The 25,159-nt window shown below is 54.7% G+C and overlaps 1 protein-coding gene across 21 annotated transcripts in view; it reads right to left on the bottom strand.

The window, feature by feature from the left end:
- Nucleotides 1–655: 655 nt before the first annotated feature.
- EHMT1 (euchromatic histone lysine methyltransferase 1) overlaps nucleotides 656–25,159 on the bottom strand; it is a 119,331-nt gene continuing 94,827 nt past the window's right edge. For 11 of the 21 annotated variants that reach the window (XM_032479067.1, XM_032479066.1, XM_032479064.1 and 8 more), the window contains 10 exons: nucleotides 24,397–24,501; nucleotides 18,959–19,113; nucleotides 18,273–18,440; nucleotides 18,002–18,146; nucleotides 17,555–17,725; nucleotides 16,662–16,777; nucleotides 15,435–15,521; nucleotides 15,016–15,094; nucleotides 1,920–2,095; nucleotides 656–1,841 (listed from right to left, as the gene is read on the bottom strand). In XM_032479067.1, the coding sequence (XP_032334958.1) occupies nucleotides 1,664–1,841; nucleotides 1,920–2,095; nucleotides 15,016–15,094; nucleotides 15,435–15,521; nucleotides 16,662–16,777; nucleotides 17,555–17,725; nucleotides 18,002–18,146; nucleotides 18,273–18,440; nucleotides 18,959–19,113; nucleotides 24,397–24,501 (1,380 nt within the window). In that variant the 3' untranslated portion in view covers nucleotides 656–1,663. Of the gene's footprint in view, nucleotides 1,842–1,919; nucleotides 2,096–15,015; nucleotides 15,095–15,434; nucleotides 15,522–16,661; nucleotides 16,778–16,820; nucleotides 16,893–17,554; nucleotides 17,774–18,001; nucleotides 18,147–18,272; nucleotides 18,441–18,958; nucleotides 19,114–24,396; nucleotides 24,502–25,159 lie in introns of those variants that run through there. The other 10 variants (XM_032479058.1, XM_032479063.1, XM_032479065.1 and 7 more) reach the window with 7 other exon arrangements.

The raw sequence follows: 25,159 nt of genomic DNA, 5'->3' as shown, positions 1-25,159 counted from the left end.
AGCCCGAGGCAGGGGTTGTGGTGCACAGGGCTGGGAGGTCTCATGGTCTGAAAGCCCCGCTCCTGGGAGAGCCCCCCCCAGTGTGGTCCTGGAGCCCTGAGGACCCAGCCTGAGCCCTCAGAAACTGGGCACAACACAGTCCTCTGGGTCAGCTGTGCTCCTGCCACGCAGGCCTTGGTCTGAGGGCCACAGGGGAGGCACATCTTTGGACTTCTGTAAAGTGCAGGGGAGCAGCTGCGGTTCTGGGTGAACGTCTCAAAGTGTCTGCTAACTGAACGACTCCATGTATAAAATCGGAGCATCCACGCCACTTCTCACGCTCACAGCTCTGGGTGAGGCTAGGACTGGTGGGTTCCCGAGACAGGCACAGGCCAGGCCTGCACAGCAGGAGGTGGGCCCCAGCTCTGCTGTCTCCCGCCTCACTCGCCACGTCCCAGCACAGATGTGGTTCAGACCCTCCACCAGCCTCTAGGGCGCTGGACACACACAGCAGACCTGCGCGCACACGCACACACAGGCCCTCCTGAATTCTGCCGGGGTGTGTGTGTGGGGGTCCGCCTGCTCAGACTCGGAGCACAGGCCTGGGTGTGACACCCCCCAGCACCTTGCCCCCCGACAGCGCAGGTGTTCTGCAGAAACCGGATGAAACAGGATATAATAAAAACCTCAAGTAAAGTACTTTTTTATTGATTTCATTGAAAACAGAACAAGAAATGGTCTGAGCCAAAAGACTGCTCTTAGAACTGTCAAAAACATTTTAACAGAAAAAATAAACATGACTGCATTATGAATGTTTTAGAAGAGTCGCACAAAAAAACCCACTGTTACTGCACTGATTACAGTATTTAAAAAAGCATGTGACCTGGCAGGCCATCGCACAAAAGGTGATGGCAGATTTATTCACACTACAAGACTAACATTTTAAAAAAGTTTTTTCCTGCATTTTATTCTAAAATCACTTTGTTCTCTTTATACAGTTGATAGTTATTTTCACATGGTGAGTAGAAACCACACCAGAATCAGCACCATTGTCTATTTTGTGTTTTTTATTTTTTGTTTGTCCTAATGTTCAGTAATGGTAGAAAATAAATCAGTTTATTCATCATCATAGCATGTGGCTTAGAAATCGACAGAAGGTGCCGGCCTCATGGCGCTGGCGGGGCAAGTGCAGGGCCTCCGTGGGCTGCGGCGCCCTCTGGCACCCACCAAACCGCTTCCTTGGAAAGAAACGTGTTAGAGGTCTGAGATACAGGACTAGATACAGGATTTCTTTAAAAAGCAAACCCAAATTTTCTCCAAAGTCAGTGGCAGCTTGGCCCTGACCTCTCAGATCGCAGTGAGGACGGTGTCTGTGCCACGCCGGGAGCTGGGAGCCAGCACCGGCCAAGTGGGCTGCGGGCGGGCAGGTCGAATGGAGCAGCTGGCAGGTGACGGTGGCTTTGGTGGGGCCCCATGGAGGAGCTGGGCCGACGGAGAGAGGGAAATGACAAAACCACCATCAGGAACTCGCAGGGGCGCCGGTGCAGAGTCCCAGAGGCTCCTCGGCACCTGCTCTAGCCCCGCCCGCCTGCTCTGGGCCAGGTCGGGACCCTCGGGTGGCTTCTCCTCTGGTCCTCAGTGTAGCAGGACAGTATCCGCTCTGGGCGCCCTGGGCCGCGGGGTCTCAGAGGGGGTCGGCGGTGGAGGAACTGGTGTCGGGCAGCCCGTCCTCCTGGGCCCCCTGGGCGGCGCCCGCCTGCCGCTGGGCCAGGGCCGTGCTGGAGTGCCGGCACTTGGGGGAGCCGCAGCGGCAGCTGAACAGCTTGCCCTTGATGTCCCAGAAGCGCTCCCCGTAGTCAAACCTGGGGAGAGAGCAGAGCTAGGGGCCTGGCCACCAGCACCTCCCAGGGCCCTGGGCACGCGGTCTGGACGGCACCTACCCCAGCTGCTCGCCGGCCTGGATGAGGCGGGTGCTGAAGAAGGCAATGCGGGGGAAGCGCAGGTCCTGGTGGGACATGAAGACGCGCACGGGCACCAGGTTGGGCTCGCAGTGGTGGTTGATGAAGCGGCTGACGTTGCCATAGAAGCGGGCGTCGATGCAGTACAGCTCCCCATCCTGGGGGGACACGCGCTCAGCCCAGGCCAGGGGCGCCCCCCCCAACTGCCATGGCCGGCCAAATGGCCCCATGTGGATGAGGCCGCCCCCTCAATACCGACGCGAACAGCATGAGGCGGGGGTGGGTGAGGAATGTGTGTTCCCGTCAAGATCCTGGGGCAGCGCTGCCCCCAGTGCCCCGGGGACAGAGAAGGAAGGGCAGAATCCTGAGGGGCCGGGAGACCCGGGCGTGCCGGGCAGGGCAGAGGGACAGACGGACAGAGGGAGGGAAAATTCACTTGGGCCGCGGGCTGCCAGACCCTTCATGGCGGTGGTTTTGAGGGCAAAACCTGCCAACCCAGCGGTCGCAGAGAGGAGCATGGTGGAGCCAGGCCCCCCGTGTGGCTGCCCTGACAAGACAGGGAGGGTGTTCTGAGCTAAGCAGGGTTCTCCCTGGAGAGCTGACGTCAGCCATCCAGCGCTGACCCAAAGCCCTGAACCAGCAGGTGCTCCCCAGGACACCGCGACTTCACACAGTCCCGCAGCCTAAGCCTCCCGGCTGGGGGCCAAGGAGGGGCTCGACTACACGGACTTTCTGCACTTCTGCACATGTGAGGATTTTCACAACATGAAGTAAAAAAGAAATTATCCATAAAGCTGGGAAAAATGAACCCTTGGAAAAAGTGAAACATGCTTTCACTTTCCATTCTTCTCTTTCTAAGTTAAACAAGAGCTAAACAAGGTGGGAGGCAGGTACCCTGTGAGGCAGGAAGAAGGCTGGACCCTGCAGCAGCGGAGACACAGGCTCTGCCCCCAGGGGGTGCCAAGGCAGCCAGGACACTCCCTCTCCCAGGGTCCCTAAGGGGAGGCATCTGGCCTGTGAGGGTCCCACGTGGAGGCCCCGCCCAAGGTCTGAGGACACGCAGGTAGGCCCCCAGGGACACTGGGGCTTCTCAGGACAAGTGGGGATTCCATGCACCCCTCAGGTGCCGTGCACCTGCTGCCCCTGGCCCCCCACACGCCGCCCACACTTCCCAGGGCCACACCCCGTAGGACCTGTCCTGACGAGGCGTGTCCTGGGCTCCTGGCTGCCTGCCGCACCAGCTTAGAGGCCCTGCCAGGTGAGGGCCACCTGCCCTTGGAGCAAATGGCCCTTCCAGACCCAACCACCACTCAGCCTGGTCACCGTGAATGCACCCCATGAACACTGCATCCAGACCCAACCGCCACTCAGCCTGGTCACCGTGAATGCACCCCATGAACACTGCATCCAGACCCAACCGCCACTCAGCCTGGTCACCGTGAACGCACCCCATGAACACTGCATCCCTCCTGCGACAAAAGACCTTTCTCAGGTCTTTAAAAATATGTCCTTTCAGGATGGATGTGCTAGCCTCTGAAAGCGTCTCTGCTCCAGAAGCCACCCACACCTGGCTCTGGGGGCAGGGAGCCCCAAGCCCAGGCCCTCCCCCTACGAGCCCACCCACGTCACAAGTCGGAGATGCTGAGGGTGCGCAGGTGCCTGGCCACCCAGGGGAATTCAGGCAGAGGCTTGAGGCGGAGATGGGGACAGCGCAGGGGGGTGTTTGGAAGGTTCCAGAACAGCAAGGAGAAGAACAGACCACGGCCTGGGGGTGGGAGGGGTGTGGGCAGGCGGTGCAAGACAGGTGGTCAGATCCAGGAAACATCCTGAGGGCAGTTCCCTGATGGCTCAGATGGGCGGGCAGGCAGGTGGGCCCAGCAGGTTCAGTTCCGGACTCACCAGCACTTGGGGACACGAGCTCTGAGCTGGAGGGGGTCGGGGTGGCCTTTCACGTGCTCAGAATGAAGGACCATGGGGTGAGGATGAGGGGAGCTGCTCTCCAGGCCCAGGGGCGGCTGGACCAGGAAGAGACCCGGTACAGCTGGGTAGGGGCTGAGGGCGCAGGGAGCCAGGACCTTCCCAGGGGCACAGCCCAGTGGACAGAGCTGAACAGGGGGTGAAAGGCCAGGGTCAGAGCAGCAGCCTCAACACAGGAGGAGAGAAGGAGGTCGCTGGAGGGAGGGGTCGGGGGTGCAGGGGTCCAGCAGCCGCTCGGGGAGGGACTGAGGAGCCTGCATAGCAATCTGCTCTGCTCATCAAGAAGCATGCTTGGGTCTACAGTCCTGCTACAGAAGCCCCAGCCCAGACGGCCTGGGAGCACAGAGGGTCCTTCCAGACAGGAGAGGGAACATGGCGGGTGGGCTCATGTGGGAGCCAGTTCTCAGAGGGGAACAGAGGCAGCTCAGGGGTGGCAGACAATTTGGGGCATTCAGGGACACTTCTCCCCCCCTCCATGGGCCCAGTGGACCCTCCTGCACCCTGCACCCCAGAGCAAGGGGCACCTCAGGGTGGGGGGCACCCAGGGTGGGTCTGGCTGGAACCAGAGGCCAGCGGCACGGCTCAGCCCGGGATGACTGTGGTCCCCAGGCAGCTTGGGAGTCCCAAGCCTGGACACACGTCTTCAAGCAGGTCTACAAACAGTGTGTGGATCCCACACAGAAACCAATCAGGAACAAGAGGCAACACGGGAAATAGCAAATATAAGCAAGAAACCAGACACCAGACAGGCCCGCGGGCTCGGGAACCGCAGGACAGACAGAGCCAGTGCGTGGACGCCTCCAGGCTGAGCACAGGCAGCAACGGTGCCCTATGTCACATGAGGTCACAGACCAGTGACAATGGACAAAGTCAGGTCGTTCAGCACGCTATGACCAGGAGAAAGGGTGCAGAGTCATTTTAACAGTTGCAGAAAATACTGAACACGACCTGATGTCCGCCCACGGAACTCCTGGTGAACGAGGGAGCCTAGGCTCAGGAAGCCTCCTCCGCCCACGGCACCGTGGCCCGGCCAGGAGGGAACCCCGTGCTGATGACATGACGCACCCACTGGGACCACAAGGGCTCACGGGCAGACACTTGCATCTCGGCCGTGGGTTTAACTGGTCACAGGTTTAAAAGTTCGTTGAAAAAAATTACCTGTATTTCTGTTTATCCAGCAACTAAGTCAGGAAAAAAAACCCATTCACAGGAGCACTGAAATATCCCAACACCAGGGCCCCTGCTCCCAGCCAAGAACTGAGCAGTGAGCCTGAGGTCCCCGGGGTCCAAGGTGCAAGGAGGACCAGCCTGGCTACAGCTGGACGGCCAGGACCCTGGGCAGAGGCCCACAGACTGAGGCTGCCAGCAGCCCCCACAGCAACACGAGAGACACCTGTCAAGACCGACAGCGCTGGGCACGCCCAGGGCAGGCGTAGTTACACCTCAGCACATCTGGCTTGAAAGACCAGCGATAAACATCCTCAGCAAACCAGCACCAGAAGCACAGTCCTGGGGGGCCCACCACGCCTCCAGCGCACGTCACACCTCACAGTCCGAGAGTGACCGCACTTCCCGATAGACGGCCAAGGGTGCCCCTCCTGTCGCCGCGACCAGGATCCCAGCCCGGCTTATGGCGGGGACACCAACAAGAAAGGAAGAAGCAAAACAGCCCTGTCCACACGTGACACGGCCACGTGCGCAGAAGAGCCTGCACCCGCAGGTCCACGGCCCTTCTCCCAGCAGCCCCTCACCTCCTATCTGCGTCATGTTCTGGTGATTTTCACAGTATTTCAAGTTGCATTTCTCAGTGGTGAAGTGTTTTAAATAAGGTATGTTTAAGACACAATGCCTAGACTGCAGTGTAAACCTGACTCCTAGAGGGCCTGGAACCAGAGAAACGCATGCAGGGCCTCCTTCACCACGGGGTCTGGGACTCAGCCACAGGAGAGTGCGATATGGGACCAAGTCAGCAGACGTGGCAAAGGGACAAATTCCAGTCCAGACACAGACCCTTCAACGGCACAAGGAATAACCTCCAGCCCACCTTCCAGCTGGCGCTGGAAAACCACCTCCACATGGACAGAAGGGAACCTCAACCCCTACTTTACACCAAATCAGAAACCAATGCAAGATGGAATTAAAGGCTTGAATGTATGACCTGAAACCATAAAACTTCTAGAAAATAACAGGTGTGAAAGCCCCTTGACGTTGGACTCAATGATTTTTTGGATTTGACACCAAAAACAAAAGCAAAAATAAACAAGTGGGACCACATCAATCTAAAAATCTTCTCACGGCAAAAGAAGTCATCAACAAAATGAAAAGGCAGCTACCAAAAGGGAGAAAATACTTGCAAATCATGCATATGAAAACCGGCTGATACCCAAAACACATAAAGAACTCTTACAACTCAGAAGCAAAAAACCCGAACAGCCCAATTTGAAAAACAGGCAGCAAGAGGGGAGGGTGCAGGTCAGAGGTAGAGTGCGTGCTCAGGAACATGAGGTCCTGGGCTCAGTGCCCAGCACCCCTGTTAGTAAACACATAAACCTAATCACCTCCCCCCACAAAATAGGCAGAGGAATGGAACAGACATTTTTCCAAAGGAGACACACAGATGTCCAATAGGCTCACGAAAAGATGCTCAACGTCACAAATCATCAGGGAAACGTGACAACAAGCACATAGATGTCACCTCACACGAGTGAGAAAATCATCAGACGAGAGATGAGAAGAGTCGGCGAGGAGGTGGAGGCAGGGAGCCTGGAGCACTGCTGGTGGGAATGCAAACTGGTGTGGCCACCACGGAGAAGAGGATGGAGGCTCCTCAAAAAGCTAAGAGCAGAGGAGAAGCAAGATGGCAGAGTAGAAGGACGTGTGTAGCTCACCCTCTCCCACAAATACACCCAAAAACTCACATCTACGGACCCACTCAGCCAACCAGAGCACCTGCCGAACTCCGACAGAACGTCGCCCTCTTCGAAAGACAAAGACGCCAAAAATCTGGCAGGAGAAAAGGAAAAAAGAAAGAAGAAAAAGCAAAACAGTGCGGGACCGATCCCGCGGGGAGGGAGCGGCAAAGGAGAACTGGCGCTCGTTCGCTGGGTCTCCCCTCTCCAACGGAGAGGCCAGTGGGGCGGAGGGGGAACCTCCAAGGCTCATATCTGCCCCGAGCACCCCTTGACTGACAGAACTGAGTTAAACGGGCACGAACGGTCCCTACGACACCCAGCCTGAGATCTGAGCCGGCAGCTGGGGGCTGGGACAGGATACGGAGCAGAACAAGCTCGGTCCCCCCTAAATTGCGAAAAAAGCAAAGCAACATGGCTGGTGTGCCCTGGGGGGAGGGGCGCCACAGCCTTTGTCTCCTCAGACCTGCGCCACCATTATTGGCACTTCTCGCGAGAAGAGAGGCGGGGTGCAGCCACAGCCGCCATATTTTCCTGTGTGCAGCGCCCGGGCAGGGGCGGGGCCAAGACCTGAATCCCCACCCAGGCTCCGCAAACTCCTAGGCAGGACTGAAACTTGTTTACAGCTGGAGGCAGATAGGATCCTTCTGCCCTAACACCTCAGAGAACTTGCTCCGCCAAGACAAGGAGCTGAGATTTGGGATGGAGCAGGGGCAGGGCCGTTCCACTGGTCTTCCGAGCCCGCCTTCAGAATGCCCACCGGAGGCTGAGAGGAGCGGAGAGACCTGCAGGAAAGGGCAGGCGGCAACCCGCTTTCCTGGCAGGAAGGCAGCACCTGACAACAGTGCTGGGAGGGGGCGCGATCCGCCCACCTGCCTCCCTGGAGTGTAGCATCTGACTGCAGCATCGACGGGGGGGGGGTGGGGGGTGTGTGACCCGCCCGCCCACCGGGTAAGAGCTCAGCACCTGACCCAGTGTTGGGAGGGGGTGTGATCTGCTAGCCAACCGCCACTGGGAGCAGCACAGAAGAGGGCGCCAACAGAGGGCCTCTGGAAACAGCAAGCTGAGTTCGCGAAACAGAGCGAAGACACAAAGACCTCTCGATAAAATCATTAAGAGCACACCGTCTCCAGGAGAACTAGATAACTAATACTCCTTAAGCCACAGTGCCAGAGAGATATGAGCAATATGAAGAAGCAGAGGAACCACTCTCAAATAAAGGATCAAGAGAAATCCCTTGAAAGCACGATTAAGGAAATAGATGTTGATGGCCTACTAGATCAAGATTTCAAAAAAGGAGTGATCAAAGTACTGAAGGAACTAAAAGAAATAGTGTTTAGAGATACAAAATATGTCAAAAATGAAATAGAAGCTATAAAGAAGAACCAAGTAGAATTAGTAAACTCATTTGCTGAGATGAGAGCTGATCTAAAGTCTGTACAAAGCAGGCTAGATAATGCAGAGGAACGGGTAAGTGACCTAGAAGACAGGACAACAGAAAGCACCCAATCAGAACAGCTGAGAGGAAAACAAATAAAAACCAATGAAAACAATGTAAGGGGCCTATGGGATAATATAAAGCGTGCCAATCTACGCATAACGGGTTCCAGAAGGGGAAGAAAGAACAAACGGGATTGAAAAGGTATTGGAAGAAATCATGACTGAAAACTTCCCAAACCTAAAGGAATCAGATATCCAAGTACAGGAGGCTCAGAGGGTCCCAAACAGGAAGAACCCAAGCAGACCCACACCAAGACATAACATAAGCAAGATGGCCAGAGTCAAGGATAAAGAAAGGATCCTAAAGGCAGCAAGAGAAAAGCAAAGAGTGAGTTACAAGGGAACCCCCATAAGGCTCTCAGCTGATTTCTCTACACAAACACTACAGGCCAGAAGGGAGTGGCAAGATATATTCAAAGTCCTGAATGAAAAAAAGATGCAGCCTAGGATATTCTATCCAGCAAGGCTATCATTTAGGATAGAAAGAGAGATAAAGAACTTCACAGACAAGCAGAAACTAAAAGAGTTTAGTGACACCAAACCCATGCTAAAAGAAAAACTGTCAGGTCTACTCTAAATACAAAAGAAGCAGGATGCTACAAAAATGAGAAACTCGAAACTGGAAAGGAGATAACTGCCATGAATTACAAAAAGAATAAACACAGAATTGTAAAAGAAGACATCTAAATCATTAAGAGTGGGAGAGGGAAGCAAGGAAAGCCACTGTGGAAAACAGTATGGAGATTCCTCAAAAGACTAGGAATAGACTTATCATAGGACCCAGGAATCCCGTTCCTGGGCATATATCCAGAAGGAACCCCACTTCAAAATGACACCTGCACCCCAGTGTTCATACCAGCACTATTTACAATAGCCAAGACACGGAGACAGCCTAAATGTCCATCAACAGATGACTGAGTAAAGAAGATGTGGTATATTTATAAGATGGAATACTATTCAGCCATAAAAACCGACAACATAATGCCATTTGCAGGAACATGGATGTTCCTGGAGAATGTCATTCTAAGTAAAGTAAGCCAGAAAGAGAAAGAAAAATACCATATGAGGTCGCTCATATGAGGAATCTAAAAACAAACAAAACATAAATACAAAACAGAAACAGACTCATAGACATAGAATACAAACGTGGTTACCAAGGGGGCAGGGGGTGGGAAGGGACAGACTGGGATTTTAAAATGCAGAATAGATAAACAAGATTATACTGTATAGCACAGGGAAATATAAACAAGATCTTGTGGTAGCTCATAGCAAAAAAAAAAAAAAAAAGTGACAATGAACATATATATGTTCACGTACAACTGAAAAATTGTGTTCTACACTGGAATTTAATACAACATTGTAAAATGACTATTATTCAATAAGAAATGTTAAAAACAAAACAAAACAAAAAAGCTAAGAGCAGAACTTCCACTGCTGGGTATTAACCCGAAGGAGACAAAGCCACGATCCTGAAGAGACGTCTGCACCCCCGCGTTCACTGCAGCCAAGACATGGAAACAACCTCAGTGTCCACTAATGGATGAAAAGATGAAAAACATGTGGTGTATACAGACCATGGAGCACTGCTCAGCCTTTAAACAAAAAAAAAGGAATCCACCATTTGGGACACGTAGGCGAATGTCGAGGACACTGTGCTGTGGGAAGGGAGCAGCCAGACACATGCACCGCAGGTTGTCCATGTGGAGCAAACTCACAGAAGCACAGTAGAACCGTGGTCACCAGGGCTGGGAGTGGGGGAACCACAAGAGGCTGGTCACCTTACAAGGTGAAAGGTTTGAGAATCCAGCGTACAACATGGTGACTACAGTTCATGAGATCGTTTTGTAGAACTGAACGTTGCTAAGAGAAGAGACGAAACCTTAACTGTTCTCACCAAAAAAAAAAAAAAAGTGACTTAAAAAAAAAAAGTGAACCTCGAATCTCATCTTCAACCACACACAGAGGCTGGCTGGAAACAGATCGTGGATCCAAACATAATTTTGCTAAAAATGTAAAAATTCTGAGAAGATCCTCACAGCCTTGCAGCAGTTTTCTTAGGGCACATAAAGCAGGAACAATGAGAAGTGTTTTCTGCTCCATGAAACGGGCAGGGGCAGGGGAGGTTGGGGGAAACATTCGCGAAGGGCCCAATCGGGCTCATCAAGAGTTCCTGCAATTACAACAAATAGAAATACAGAATATCATACGAGAATACTATGAAAAACTATATGGAACCAAACTGGATAACCTAGAAGAGATAGACAAGTTTCTGGAAACATACTGTCCACCAAGACTGAATCAAGAAGAAACTGACCACTTGAAGAAAATGATCACTAGAAATGAAATCAAAATAGCAATAAAAAAAACCTCCCTACAAATAAAAGTCCAGGACCAGACGGCTTCACCGGGGAATTCTACCAAACATACAAAGAAGAACTCATACCAGTCCTTCTCAAACTCTTCCAGAAGATTGAAAAGGAGGGAATGGAATACTCCCAAACTCATTCTATGAAGCCACCATCACCCTGATACCAAAACCAGGCAAAGACACTACCAAAAAAGAGAATTATAGGCCAGTATCGCTGATGAACATAGATGCCAAAATCCTCACCAAAATATTAGCAAATAGAATCCAACAACACATAAAAAAAGATTATACATCATGACCAAGTGGGGTTCATCCCAGGGACACAAGGCTGGTTCAACATACGCAAATCAATCAATGTAATACATCACATCAACAAGAGAAAGGACAGAAACCACATGATCATCTCAACAGATGCAGAAAAAGCATTTGATAAAATTCAACACCAATTTATGATAAAAACTCTCACTAAAGTGGGTATAGAGGGAACATATCTCAACATAATAAAAGCTATATATGACAAACATACAGCCAGCATAGTACTCAATGGTGAAGAACTCAAAAGCTTCCCACTAAAATCTGGGACAAGACAAGGCTGCCCACTATCACCACTCCTATTCAACATAGTCCTGGAAGTCCTAGACACAGCAATCAGGCAAGAGAGAGAAATAAAAGGGATCCACATTGGAAAAGAAGAGTAAAAGTGTCACTATATGCTGATGACATGTTACTATATATAGAAAACCCTAAAAGGTCCACACAAAAACTACTAGAGCTGATCGAAGAATTCAGCAAGGTAGCAGGTTACAAGATTAATGTTCAAAACTCAGTTGCATTTCTTTACACTAACGATAAATCAACAGAAGAAGAAAGTAAAGAAACAATCCCCTTTAAAGTAGCACCCAAAGTAACAAAATACCTAGGAATAAATCTAGCCAAGGAGGTGAAAGAATTATACCCAGAAAACTATAAACCATTGATGAGGGAAATTAAAGAAGACTTTAAAAAACGGAAAGATACCCCATCCTCCTGGATTGGAAGAATCAATATTGTTAAAATGGTCACACTGCCCAAGGCAATCTACAGATTTAATGCAATCCCTATCAAATTACCCAGGACATGTTTCACAGAACTAGAACAAATCATAATAAAATTTATATGGAACCACAAAAGGCTTAGAAGTGCCAAGCATTACTGAAGAGAAAGAAAGAGGCTGGAGGAATAACTCTCCCAGACTTCACACAATACTATAGAGCTACAGTCATCAAGACAGCATGGTATTGGTACAAAAACAGACATATGGACCAATGGAACAGAATAGAGAGCCCAGAAATGAACCCACAAACTTTTGGTCAACTCATCTTCGACAAAGGAGGCAAGAATATACAATGGAATAAAGACAGTCTCTTCAGCAAATGGTGTTGGGAAAACTGGACAGCAGCATGTAAATCAATGAAGCTAGAACACTCCTTCACACCATACACAAAATTAAACTCAAAATGGATCAAAGACTTAAACATAAGACAAGATACAATAAACCTCCTAGAAGAAAATATAGGCAAAACATTATCTGACCTACATCTCAAAAATGTTCTCCTAGAACAGTCTACTCAAGCCATAGAAATAAAAGCGAGAATAAACAAATGGGACCTAATGAAACTTACAAGCTTCTGCACAGCAAAGGAAACCATAAGTAAAACAAAACGAAAACCTACGGAATGGGAGGAAATTCTTGCAAACAATGAAACCGACAAAGGCTCGATCTCCAGAATATATAAGCAGCTCATACGACTTAATAAGAAACAACCAAACAACCCAATCCAAAAATGGGCAAAAGACCTAAACAAGCAATTCTCCAAGGAAGACATACAAATGATCAATAGGCACATGAAAAAGTGCTCAATATCACTAATTATCAGAGAAATGCAAATCAAAACTACAATGAGGTATCACCTCACACCAGTCAGAATGGCCATCACTCAAAAACCCACAAACGACAAATGCTGGAGAGGCTGTGGAGAAAAGGGAACCCTCCTTCACTGCTGGTGGGAATGCAGTTTGGTGCAGCCACTGTGGAAAACAGTATGGAGATTCCTCAAAAGACTAGGAACAGACTTATCGTATGACCCAGAAATCCTGCTCCTGGGCATATATCCAGAGGGAACCCTACTTCAAAAAGATACCTGCACCCCAGTGTTCATAGCAGCACTATTTACAATAGCCAAGACATGGAAACAGCCTAAATGTCCATCAACAGATGACTGGATAAAGAAGAGGTGGTATATTTATACAATGGAATACTATTCAGCCATAAAAACCGACAACATAACGCCATTTGCAGCAACATGGATGCTCCTGGACAATGTCATTCTAAGTGAAGTAAGCCAGAAAGAGAAAGAAAAATACCATATAGATCGCTCATATGTGGACTCTTAAAAAAAAAACAAAACACACAAAGCATAAATACAAAACAGAAACAGACTCATAGACATAGAATACAAGCTTGTGGTTGCCAAGGGGGCAGAAGGTGGGAAGGGATAGACTGGGATTTCAAAATTGTAGAACAGATAAACAAGATTATACTGTATAGCACAGGGAAATATATACAAGATCTTAAGGTAGCTCACAGAGAAAAAAATGTGACAATGAATATATGTATGTTCACGTACAACTGAAAAATTGTGCTCTACACTGGAATTTGATACAACGTTGTAAAATGATTATAAATCAATAAAAAAAATATTAAAAAAAAAAAAAAAAGATTTCCTGTGACACTCTGACGACTTGCGGCCTGGCAGTCAGGCCCCGTCAGGCTGGCGAACTGCTGCTCACAAAGACCAAGGAGGCCCCCACCAGGGTGTGAGCAGGGCTCTGCGCCCAGGGCCTCCTTGGTCAGGGTCCGAGCACCACTCCAGGCTGGCAGAGTGTGGGTGGCACAGACCACCGCCGTGGGAACTGTGTTTCTTCTAAAGCGATTGAGCACACCCACCAGGATGGCTAGTTCCACCCCAAAAACTCGCCCTAAGAGAAACAGACGCGTGCACCCACAGATGCCAAGTCAGCCCAACGCAGGCCACTCCCAGCACAGACTGGAACCAGTGGTCTGCCCAGGGCAAGCGCGCAGCCCAGCCGGCCGGCCCAGTCACCTAGTCCATCAGGAAGGCGCAGAGCCAGACACAGGAGAGCGACCAGATTTCACCTACAGGGTTCCAGCCACGGGGCCCCGGCCAACAGAGGGTTTCGGCGTGACAGAGGTGGCCACGTCTTCCTTGTGCAGGCGACTATAGCGGCAGACGCGCCTGTCAGCACTAAAACATACATCCGAAGAAGGTTCACTGGATGCAAATTATTGGCAATAAAGTTGATTTAAAAAAACCTGTCAAACCTACTGTTAAAAACAACAACAGAAAATACAAATTACATCAAAACAAAAACAAACATTATTAGGGGTGATTTTAAAAGTGAGAACGAGTGAAGAGATACTCCGTGTTCACAACCTACAAGTGGTGGCGAAGACCTGGTGATCCGACCTGGCCCACAGCTCGGGGCTGTGCCGATCACACCCCTAACAGAGTCCTGTGGAACTTGGCAAGTCGGTTTTAAAACTCACACAGAAAGTTCAAGAGAGAAAACAGAGCAGACACGCCTGAGAACCCCAAGGGAAGGGGACGTGACCTGGGATAGCTTACACGTGCAACCCACCCGGGGCAGCCAGCAGCCACGGATGACGTGATCCAGAGCCCATAAGAACCCAAGTAGGAAGAGGCCGATCACTTAGCAGATGTGGCGGCAGGGGTGACCACGTGGCTACAGCTCCGCACGTGCACGCAGCACAGGACGGGTCACCGTGCCCCAGACACAGCCTCCCGGAGCCCAGGCTTCTCTCCTGTGACACTCAGAGAGGGACGGTGGGCCGAGGCTGGGGCGAGGGGGCAGCATGCAGTGGTCTCAGAGGCTCTGGAGAGCAGGGCCCTGCGGTGGACAAAGCCTGGGTCCCACTCCCCACCTGCATCCATGGCCGGGGCCATGGGAGGAGGCACCCACCTGGGCACGCGTGTGGCCCTCAGCCCGCACGCCTGGCCCCAACGCGCTCGGCAGCTCTAGCCCACACCGGGGAGGTGGTGCTCAGTGGTGCGTCCCAGACCCCTCGCTCTCACACCAAGCTCACTGGGCAAGCTTAGGACCTCCCGGGTCGAGGTCCCAGAAGGGAGGCCAGTGCTGGACGCTGGGCGAACCTCCTTAATGCCCTACCTGGCCAGAACAGACGCCTCCACGCTGACAGTCCCTTCACACCCCCACCCCTCTGCCCCAACCCCTGGCGCATTACCTTGTTGTCAAGGTCAAAGAGGTAGGAGTCTTCTTCCCGCACGTCCGCTTCTGAGTCAGAAATGAGCTCCCCGACGTACCTGGAGAAGTGCAGGCGAGCTGCCTGGTTACCCCTGACTCAGAGCAACCACAGGGACCAACACAACTGCCTGAGCATCATGGACAATTCTGCTTGGGACCAAACTGGGATTTAACTTGGGTTTGTGAAGATGAGGACACAGAAACTCTCCATCTGACCAGGGATCCAAGATGACAGACCCCCGAAATCTCCAAATGCCGGTGGGTCTTCTCAAGTGAGCCACAGGATGGTGAGAAAGTGCAGGCAGAACACCAGAGGCAGGCGGGGCTGCCCCCTCAGTGAGTTTGGGGCCCCCCACCCAGCAGCACCCGCCCCAGGACAGCGGCCAGGCACGCACTTACTCGCACACAAAGGTGCCCAGGGGGATGTCCTGCAGGGACCGCACGCCCCAGCCCATGTTCTGCGTCCGGTAGAGCTGCAGCCTCGCCCTGGAAGACAGGGTCAGCCACTCACAGCCACACTCCACGGCACAGCTCACACTCACATCAGGACACAAGTGAGTAACCAGCTCTCCTGTCCGGAGATACTTCAGACCTTCAGGTGCGATGGAGCAGCGACCCCAAGGGCAGCCCCAACCCCACACACCTGGGTACCAAGGGTCACTCATGGCACCTTTCACACCCCCAGGGGCCGGGAGGCCTGCGTGTGGAAAGCAGCCCCAGCCTCTATGCACCTGTGTCCTCGCCCCTAACATGAATTCAGGTCTGAGCCAAGCCATGGGGTTGTGACAGGACAAAGGGGTTAGCACGTCTGCTGGCCCCAGGCTGCAATGCAGGTGAGCTCCAGCAGTGTGGCAACCACTGGGCGGGACTGGCTCCAGAGGAAGGCATGGAGGCCTCGCCCAGGCCCTGAGAGCCATGGGCATCCCACCTGCATTTGTGTGTCCAGTGGCCCTTGTGGGATATGAGCATGTCTGTCCTCACCCCCAAAGGACAAAGGACTTCCTGCCACACAAGGCCACAGAAGTAGGGACTGGTCACGAGTACTATAAAATTACTGATATTGAGAGACCCCAAAATACTATTCAGCTAAACTTACATTGTATATGAATTTCCCCTTATAACCTTGGATTTTTCAAATCTTGGGCACATTCACGGAGGGACGGGTCATGACAAGAAGCCCAGGGTCTGGCTCTGGGCAGTCAGTGAACCAGGTACCCGTATGCCTGAGGGAGGAGCTGTGCCCCACGGCTGTGAGACACTTAGAGGACGAAGCACTGGGGACCCCACACGCATTAACACAGGGTCAGGGTGGCCGCACTCAGGGCCGACGTTGCAGCTCTGGGCTTGGAAATTGCTTGGCGAGCCTGTCAACGCCTTCAGCCATCCGGGCAGGCAGGAGGTGGGGCTTCTGTTCTCTGTAACACCTGTAATATCCTCGGAGGCCGAGGGCTGGGGTGCACCTCCCTCCACGCGCACATACACATGCACACGTACACACACGCACGCACGCACACGCATGCACCCAGCCACATGCCCCTTTCATCCGCGTGAGACACAGCGAGCTGCTAAGGGATTCAACTGCGTCCAAACTTCCAGAGACCCTGGTGTCACCCCGGCGGCACTCACCTGAGGCCGTTCTGCACTACGCGGTTCCGGCAGGTCCTCCAGCAGGAGCAGGCGTGGTTGCACTCAAAGAGCAGGGGTGGCTCGGCCATGTTGAACTCGGGCAGCAGCCGGCCGTCCTGGGGACACACGCAGTGAGGCCCGGCGCTCAGCACCCTCGCTGAACAAACACCAATGCACTTCTGCAGACCAAAGCCCTGGCCCGGAAACCACGGCTCCTGGTCAACTCTACACCTAGGGTGATAGGAGCTCTGTCCAAGTCCACTGGGAGGCTCCAACCAGAGCTCTACGCAGCACTTGAAACCTCTTGGACAGCTCTCCCTGGTCCCCCGACTGTGGCCAGTCTCTGTTCCCCCCAATCAGCCTCTCTGCCTCCCCTCATCCTCTCAGCCTCACTGAGGCTGCCAGCTGGGGGGATCCTCCACTTCCCTCAGTGGCCAGCAGCCCTGGACTCCTGTCCTGCAGCCTCCAGGCTGGACCACCTGCCCACACCCACTGCCACTCTGCACCCTCGGCCCTGCTGCCTGCAAACCCCTAGCTCTGGGGGCATCAGGCACCTATCTTTCTGTCCTACAACCTGGACGCCTCAAAGCCATGGGGCAGTGCCCAGGCTGTACAGGCCGAGACTGAGGCCCCAGCAGCTTCAGAGGCTACTCTGAACAGTAAGAACCTGCCCCTCCGCAGAGAGCACAGGCGGACATGTGAACCCTGCTTATGACACCCTCAGCCTTCCGCTCAGACAACACACTCTGCTGCTACCCATGTCCCAGTGTCAACTCTGGAGACTCCACCTGGGGCCTATGTCTCCCCTGTAGCCAGGACACCCAGGCCCTGCCCAGCCAGGGGCCTCGAGCTTCCCACCCCGGGGCCGGGCAGGGCAGGCCCGGCGGGCTCACCTTGCCGTACCAGCAGCGCATGCTGAGCTGGCCGCACATGCAGTTGCTGGAGGAGCAGTCGTCGATGCACACGCAGTACTGGGGGGCGGGCGGGCAGGCGTCAGGGGCGCGGCAGTTCTGCTCCAGCTCTCCACGCCGCACCGGAGTCTGACGTGTGCTTTCTGAACAGAGCTGCACAACCCCCCGCCCCAATTCTCAAGGACACCTGGGGTGCAGCCCCTAGGAAGGGGGGAGTGCGGGCAGGAGAAAGCGCTCAGGCACCAGGCTGCGGCCCGGGAGGGAGGGGACCCGGGGCACCTGGGCCAACAGCCAGAGGGAAAGGCAGCCGGGTCAGCCCTGGGGGCTCACGGCACAGGACACAGGACCCGTTCCCTGGAAGCTCTGTTAGCCTCCCCAGCCCCACAACGCAGTCCTCCTGCGACGGGCCTCCCCAGGACCCCCGCTGACCTGAAGGTGGGTGATGTTCCTGTCGATATTCATGGGGGACGTCACGCAGTTCTGAGACACGTACTTGTAGTTGCTGGGGCACGGCTCGCTGTCCACAGCGTTGACACATGGGATAGGGATTCGCTCATAGCCCCGAGCGATGTCTCTGAGAGGGAAGTGGGAGTCACCCTCCTGTACCAGTGCTGCCCCAAGCCAGGCCCGGCCCGGAGATTTGGGCTGAACCCTGAGGCCCGGGGCTTCGCCGTGGACCCGGCCTCGGGCTCAGGCTCACCTGCTCACCATCTTCTCCACCGGGGCAGGCCGGTCGGGGGCAGCGTCACGGAGTGCCTGGCTCATCTGCAGGGCGCTCCACACCTGCGAGTGGAGGCTGGCGCACTGCAGTGGCGTCTCCCCCTCCTTGTTCTTCAGGGTGACGTCGGAGTCTCGTGAAAGGAAGAGGCTGAAGAACAACGCATCAACACCATGATCAGACCCACAAGTGAAGAAGCGAGGGAGATGCACACGGCAACTACAGTCAGGGAGAGCAAGGGAGGTGCCCTGGCTTCAGAAGGACCAGTCTGTGCTCACCGAGAGCTCCTCACCCTGCTCCCCCACACTTACTGTCAAGTCACCTGCCCCTTGGCAGAAAGAGCACATAAGAACTAGGCCGGTATTTGACTTCTCTCAGTTTTTCCATTCAGAGGCACCCTCAGGATAAATGGGCAGAGATGGTAGAGGTAAACCTCGCCCAGTTGGCCACGTGCTCAGTCAGCGCCCAGCAGACACAAGAGCGACTTGGGGGGCACTCATGGACGAAGGGGACCCCGAGCAGCTCTGCAAGCCCCTCTGGCCCTCCCGTGGGCACCACTCCTCCGGCCCCAAGTGGGGGCCCGCCACGGTCGACCTGGGGATTTGGGGATTTCCATAAGGATCCTCCTCGAGCCATGCTGACCTCCCCAGGGCCCCGCAGACACTCACACGACGCAGGCGTAGCGGTCCTCCCGGGCAGCGATGTGCAGTGGCGAGTCACCGTGGATGTTCACGGCGTGGAGGTCACACCTGGCGGCCAGTAGGATCTCGGCGATGTCCACGCAGCCCGAGAAGGCCGCCCAGTGCAGGCAGATGTTCTCCTCCTGCACAAAAGACAGTGGGCGCGTGAGGCCAGGGCACATGCGGCGCCAAGACTGTTGTTTTATCTTGTTTTCATTATAAAAGTGACATTGTCACAGTACAGAATATGTCACAAGTAGAAGAAAAAGTCAGCCAGAATCAGACCACCCTGAATACAGCATGTCACTAATGTAGTGTCTAGGGTGCTTTACTTAGTTTTAGAACCACATTCACTTTGGAGCAGAGTTATAACTGCAGGACAGGATTATACTTGTAGAAGATTTGAACAGATAACCCTGATGAAATTAAAGTTTTATTTCGTCAGGGCCTCTGTCAAATAAAAATCATTAATGAAGCAAAGAGAAATGGGGAAAATAGTTGTGCCATGTGAAAAATACATGGTTTGTCACACACAGACCATACACATGACTATAAAACTATCACACTAAGTTACAGTACACTGCAATTTTGAAAACACTGAACGTGCAAAGGACAGGAAAGTAAAGAACAACTTATATAAAATTAAACTGAGAAATAAACATGGAAAGGAGAAAACACCCGGCCCTGCCTGGCAGCAACGGCTGTAATTACAGCAGCAGGTACGCTCGGCCTGTGCTGCTGGGGACACAGCGGAATGACAGGAGAGCCCCGCACACCCCGGCCGGGCCACCAGGCTGAGCAGCCTCTGGCCCCTCCTCATGAGCCTCCAGCTCCACTTCTCCCTCCTTCCTCGGGTACAACCAGCCAGAGGTATGCATGCCAGCAGGGGGCCGGGCCCGCCCACCCACCACACGGACACCCTGCGCCCCACCTCCACCCTGCGTCCACTCTCCCCTCCAGCCCCATGAACTTCGGGAAAGAAAAGAGTGAAGTAGGAGCTAAGTGGTCTCGTGCCCCCCACCACCCCTCTCTCTCCTTCCCAAAGGAATGCAGCTGCCTTGGTCACACTCAGGATCCCTGAGAAGCCGGCCCCTGTCTGGCCCCTCCCCGAGTATTACTCTCAGAAGCTCCCCACCCTCATCTCCACCCTCCACACATCTGTGAGCTTTTGTGCCAAACAGTCTCCTTAGGGCCCTCTTTCCTCTTCCTTTCATCAGAAGGGTCTGTGTCTTTATCGTCAGAAATCTGTCCTGAGAACCCTCTAGGCCCCTAGCCTTCTCATAGTGGGCCGTGCCACCTCCCAGCCTCTCTGAGGTCCACCTGTCACATTGTGACAGGCCTACAAATCTGATGGGGGGGGGTCCCAGCACAGCTGGGGCAAGAGGGACCACAGAGTTCACCCCATACCTGAAAGAACCAAAGAGTAAGACAGTCAAAACATGTGAAAGAACAGTTTCCAAGAACCGGACACCAGCAACGGAGGGCTGTCCCCGGGAGGGAAACCAGCCAGGGGCCTGTGACCACCGCTCACTGCTCCGAGGGGCCAGGAGGAGGGGAGGCCCAGGGAATCTCGCAGCAGTATGGGGCAGGAAAGGGGCTCTGGAGAGCTGTGCGTTTGCCCTGGACCTCTGGGGGACACCTGAGGCTCAGCACTGGCCCCAAACAGGAGGGCTGGCCAGCCTCAGGCTGAGAGCTCCTTGGACCACCTCACAAACCTGGAAAGCAAAACCCAAAATAACTGGATCGTTTCCAAGCAGCTTCGCCGAACCCAGAGCAAGGATGGAGACAGTTCCACAAATACAAATTCCCCACGAGGTAATTTCACAATGTCTGATGTCCAGCGTAAGGTGACCAAACACACAAAGATCCAAGAAACTGGACTCACAATGAAGAGCAAAACCAGCCCAGTCAAACCCAGAACAGACACAGAGGTTAGACCAGCAAACGAGGAAGTCAAAGCAGCTGGTATGTTGAGAAGAGACGTATTTCAGAAAATACTGAGAAAACCCAAGCAGGACACTCAGAGCTGGAAACCACAAGGGCTGATGGAAGCGCAGCGGGGTCAGCGTAGGGGAGACAGCCGCAAGCCTGGAGACAGAGCACAGAGCCCCTGCCGGGACCCAGAGTGAGAATAACTCACAAAGAAAGCACATCAGCGAGCACGGAGCAGCTCCAGCTGCGTGGCGCCCATTGAACTGGGGCCTTGGGAAGTGGGTGGGGCAGAAGCAGCCCTGGAAGAAATGACGACCAGGAAACTTCCAAGTTTGATGCAAACCCCGCACCCACAGATCCTAGAAGCTCCACGAACCCTGAGCACATGCACCCCTCCAGACATGGCGTGATCAAACTGCAAAACACAGTATCTCAAAAGCAGCCAAAAGAAAAAAAGCAAGTTCTGTCCAGAGAAATAGAGACAAGGACGCCACTGGGAACTTCTCACTGGAAACATTTCGTGTGAGGACTCAGGGAAGCAATGCACTTCCAGTACTGAAATTAAAAACTGTCATGCTAGAATTCTGTATCCAGCAAAATACCTTTCATGAGTGAAGGTAAAATAAGGACCTCATGGGTACTAAAAGGCTGAGTGGATCCATCACAAGGTGCCCGGCACTACAGGAAATGCAGCCATGGACGAGGGACCAAGCAGGCGAGGAGGAGCTAGAGGAGAGGGGACACCGGCTAATGCACGGGACCTGTGTTGTCACTGTCTATTCAAAAGGTCACTGCTGTGTAAACCAACGACGTGCTGCAGTGCTTAGTGAAAAGTGGAGAGGAATGCACACCACTGGGGAGGGAGCCGGGAGCTGCTCCTGGAGGGCTCTCCCCGCAGACCACACAGCTACTATGGTCATCAGGAAGCCGGATCCTGGCCCAACGATAGGCGCCCTGCTTGGGGCCAGGAGATCGGGCCCATCCCTGGGCCCTGAGCGCGGCAGAGGGCCAGGGAGCAATTCCAGAGAGGAAGGGTGGCTTTCCAAACACACTGCAGAAGCAGCCAGAGGCCACAAGCCAAGGCCCGTGTGGGGCGCCAGCACCTAACCCTACAGGGTGTGGACGGGCTTGAGGTCCTGGCTAATCCCAACGCCTTCTCCAGCAGGACAGCGAAGCACGGTCCACACAGGAGCAACGGATAAATGGGGCCTGACCATGCAGACCTCACACTGCTCCAAAGACAGAGATTAGGACTGGTGACAAAAACTCATATCCACTATACATGAAAACTCTCACAACTCAAGAATGAAAAATAGACAATCCAACGAAAAACGAGCAAAAGATCTGAAGAGACCCTCTGCCAGGGAAGATAAAGACTGACTGTGAAAGTGTTGGGTTTCTCATACATGGAAAGGCCCCACACAGGAGGGGAATCGCTGGACAGGAAGGTCACACAGCTGCTATGCCACCAACCAGGAGACCCGGCCGCCAGCCACAAGAGCAGGACAAGCAGGCAGGGGCAGCTTGCAGGGACAGGAAGGGAGACTGATGCGGGGCAGGCCTGCGAGGAGAGGGCTGAGAGAGAACCCACCGGCGGCAGACGTTACGGGGGGGGAGTTAGGAGGCGCGGAAAGAAACCTGGGGTAAGTGGCCTCTGCTCTCCTGGCTGTGTGAGGGAGGCTGGGGAAACAGGTACCCAACTGCACACTTTACACAGTACAGTTGTGCATCAATGAAGCTGGTAAAATAAAACAGTAAAGTTTCTTCACACAAATAACGAGTACACAGTTTAATCAGCTCTTTCTGGCGAGAAAAACCAGCACCAGAGCCAACACCGCTGGATGCCACGAGGCTGTGCACTGCCTAAGGACATGGGGTTGGTGCTGCCCCAAACATGGCCACATCCCCCAAGGAGCCACATGGGACCGGGCACCTCCTGCCCATCCTCACCCGATCCCCCCAGGGCTTCGCGCTCACAGCCGCTCCTGCTCCCAACGCTGGGACCTCGGCTGCGAGCTGCAGCCCCGGTTTCTGAGCGGGGAAGGTCCCCGGGCTGAGAAGCCATGAGGAAGGACCGGCCACTGCTCCATCCTTCCGTCGAACAGGTCTTTGCGGGGCTCAGAGCTGAGGGTGGGTGCGCTCCCCCTCCAGCCTCACACCCTGGGGTGCCGCGCAGACACGCACCATCCATAACAGCGCTTTCAGACTCCTCTCTTGGGGCCCAGTCGGCCTCTTATTTCCTTATCAGCCGGATGGGTCTGTGCTGGAGTTCCCACTTGCGGCCTTGCTAACTGTAAAGGTGGACCCAGCTCTGCAGGCCACGCCCTGTCTGGGTCCTGGGAGCCCATTTCTCTTGCCTGGGGGCAGCACAGGGTCTCATGTGGAGCAGCCCCACGACCCTCCCACCCCCAGCACCGCACTGGCCTATGGGTCCCCGACGACTCCCACTTTAAGTTCTTCAGACTTGCCTAGTGCTTCCTGTGACCTAACAGCCACACTGACACGTGGCTGAGGCCTGTTCCCAGAGAAACTGGCGAGTCCTCTGACCTCGGCCCGAAACCCCGTTTTCCAGGCAAACTAATCTGTCCTATGAAACTAACCACCGGCGGGTACCTTAGATTACAGCCTGGAAACCACGGTGCAGCCAACCCTTCCCCCTTCTTTTCCTTCCGAGGAGGCTGCTGCGGTGACAGCAGCGGTCACACCTGTACCGCCAAGTGTGGGGTGTGCCCTGGGGCCCTTGGTCCCCAGCACAGAGCTGGGAGTCAGTGACGCGGTCACAGCCCGGACACACCTCTGAAAACGCAGACCCGCCCAAGGGCCGGGTGTCAGGAAACTACCCCCTGATTCACACCCAGTAACCGGCCCGCACACAGAGTAAGCACAGAACCGGCTGGGTCACCGCACCGCTGCCGGCGCAGCGGAAAGAGGGCAGATCCACGGCCAGGCGCCAGGGTCCCGCCTCGAGGAGGAGGAGCCACGGCCGTCGCCCCGCGCGCCCTCGCCTCCCCCCCCCCCCCGCCGCCGTCACCCCGCAGTACGCTCGCCCTCCTACTCACAACCGTCACCCCGCGCGCCCTCCCCCCCCACGGCCGTCGCCCCGCGCGCCCAGCCCCCTCCTCACGGCCTCGCCCTGCCCTCCCCCACAACGGCCGTCACCCCGCGCGCCCTCCCCCCACCACAACCGTCGCCCCGCCCAGCCCCCTCCTCACAGCCTCGCCCCGCGCGCCCTCCCCCCGCCACGGCCGTCGCCCCGCGCGCCAGGTCGCCAGGCCCTCCCCCACCGCCGTCGCCCCGCACGCTCGCCCCCCTACTCACAACCGTCACCCCGCGCGCCCTCCCCCCCACGGCCGTCGCCCCGCGCGCCCAGCCCCCTCCTCACGGCCTCGCCCTGCCCTCCCCCACAATGGCCGTCACCCCGCGCGCCCTCCCCCCACCACAACCGTCGCCCCGCGCGCCCCCTCGCCAGGCCCGAACACGGAGGCCACACTCACGTTGTCTCGGATGTTGATGTCGGACCCCTTGGACAGCAGCAGCTTCACGAGGTCAACGTGCTTATACTCCGTGGCCCAAATCATGGGCGTCCAGCCACCATCGTCCTAATTCCAAAAGAAAGAAACAGAAATGCGGCACAGCTCCCAGAGACGCGTGGCCTGAGAACAGCACGCTCAGACCCCGCAAGGCGGCCCCGGGCGGGAGCGGGGCGGGGAGCGCAGGCAGAGTCTGCTGGGCAGCCCGGGACCGCCGAGCACACCTGACATCGGAATCTCCTAGGTAAAGGGCCAGGGTGACACAGAGCAGACCCAACTCGCAGCGTCCGCGTCTGGGTGGCAGGAAGCTCTGCCTGTCCTGCGGGTCCCAGGGACGGACGTCAAGCACGAAGCAAGAACAGCAGCCAAGGACTGCGGACAGACGGACACCGGAGCCCAGAGACTAACGGAGGCCATGAAGAGCTCCCGCCCCTCCGGTAAGGGCAGGAGCAGAAGCCCCCCAGCAGACCCCACTTGCAGGCTGGGTCATGGTTCCAACGAGCTCCTTGTTTCAACCAGGAGGTGGCAACTCGGGAAATGGGAACCACATGGCCAATTCTTGTTCTGGTGACCAAAGGCTCAATCCTCCAAACATCCTAACACGACTTCCTGACGTTCTGATCACACTTCCCAGGGGGACACACGCCTCTGCAACTAAAGCGAGCTCACTCTGGGCCTCCCAGGGGCACTGGGGACACGGCAGAGACGGCACAAGTCTGCCCCTGGG

Source organism: Camelus ferus, chromosome 4, assembly GCF_009834535.1.
Source record: "Camelus ferus isolate YT-003-E chromosome 4, BCGSAC_Cfer_1.0, whole genome shotgun sequence".
NCBI classification, from domain to species: Eukaryota; Metazoa; Chordata; class Mammalia; order Artiodactyla; family Camelidae; genus Camelus; species Camelus ferus.
Note: the sequence above shows the minus strand (reverse complement) of the source record. Positions and strands in the feature narration are given on the sequence as shown.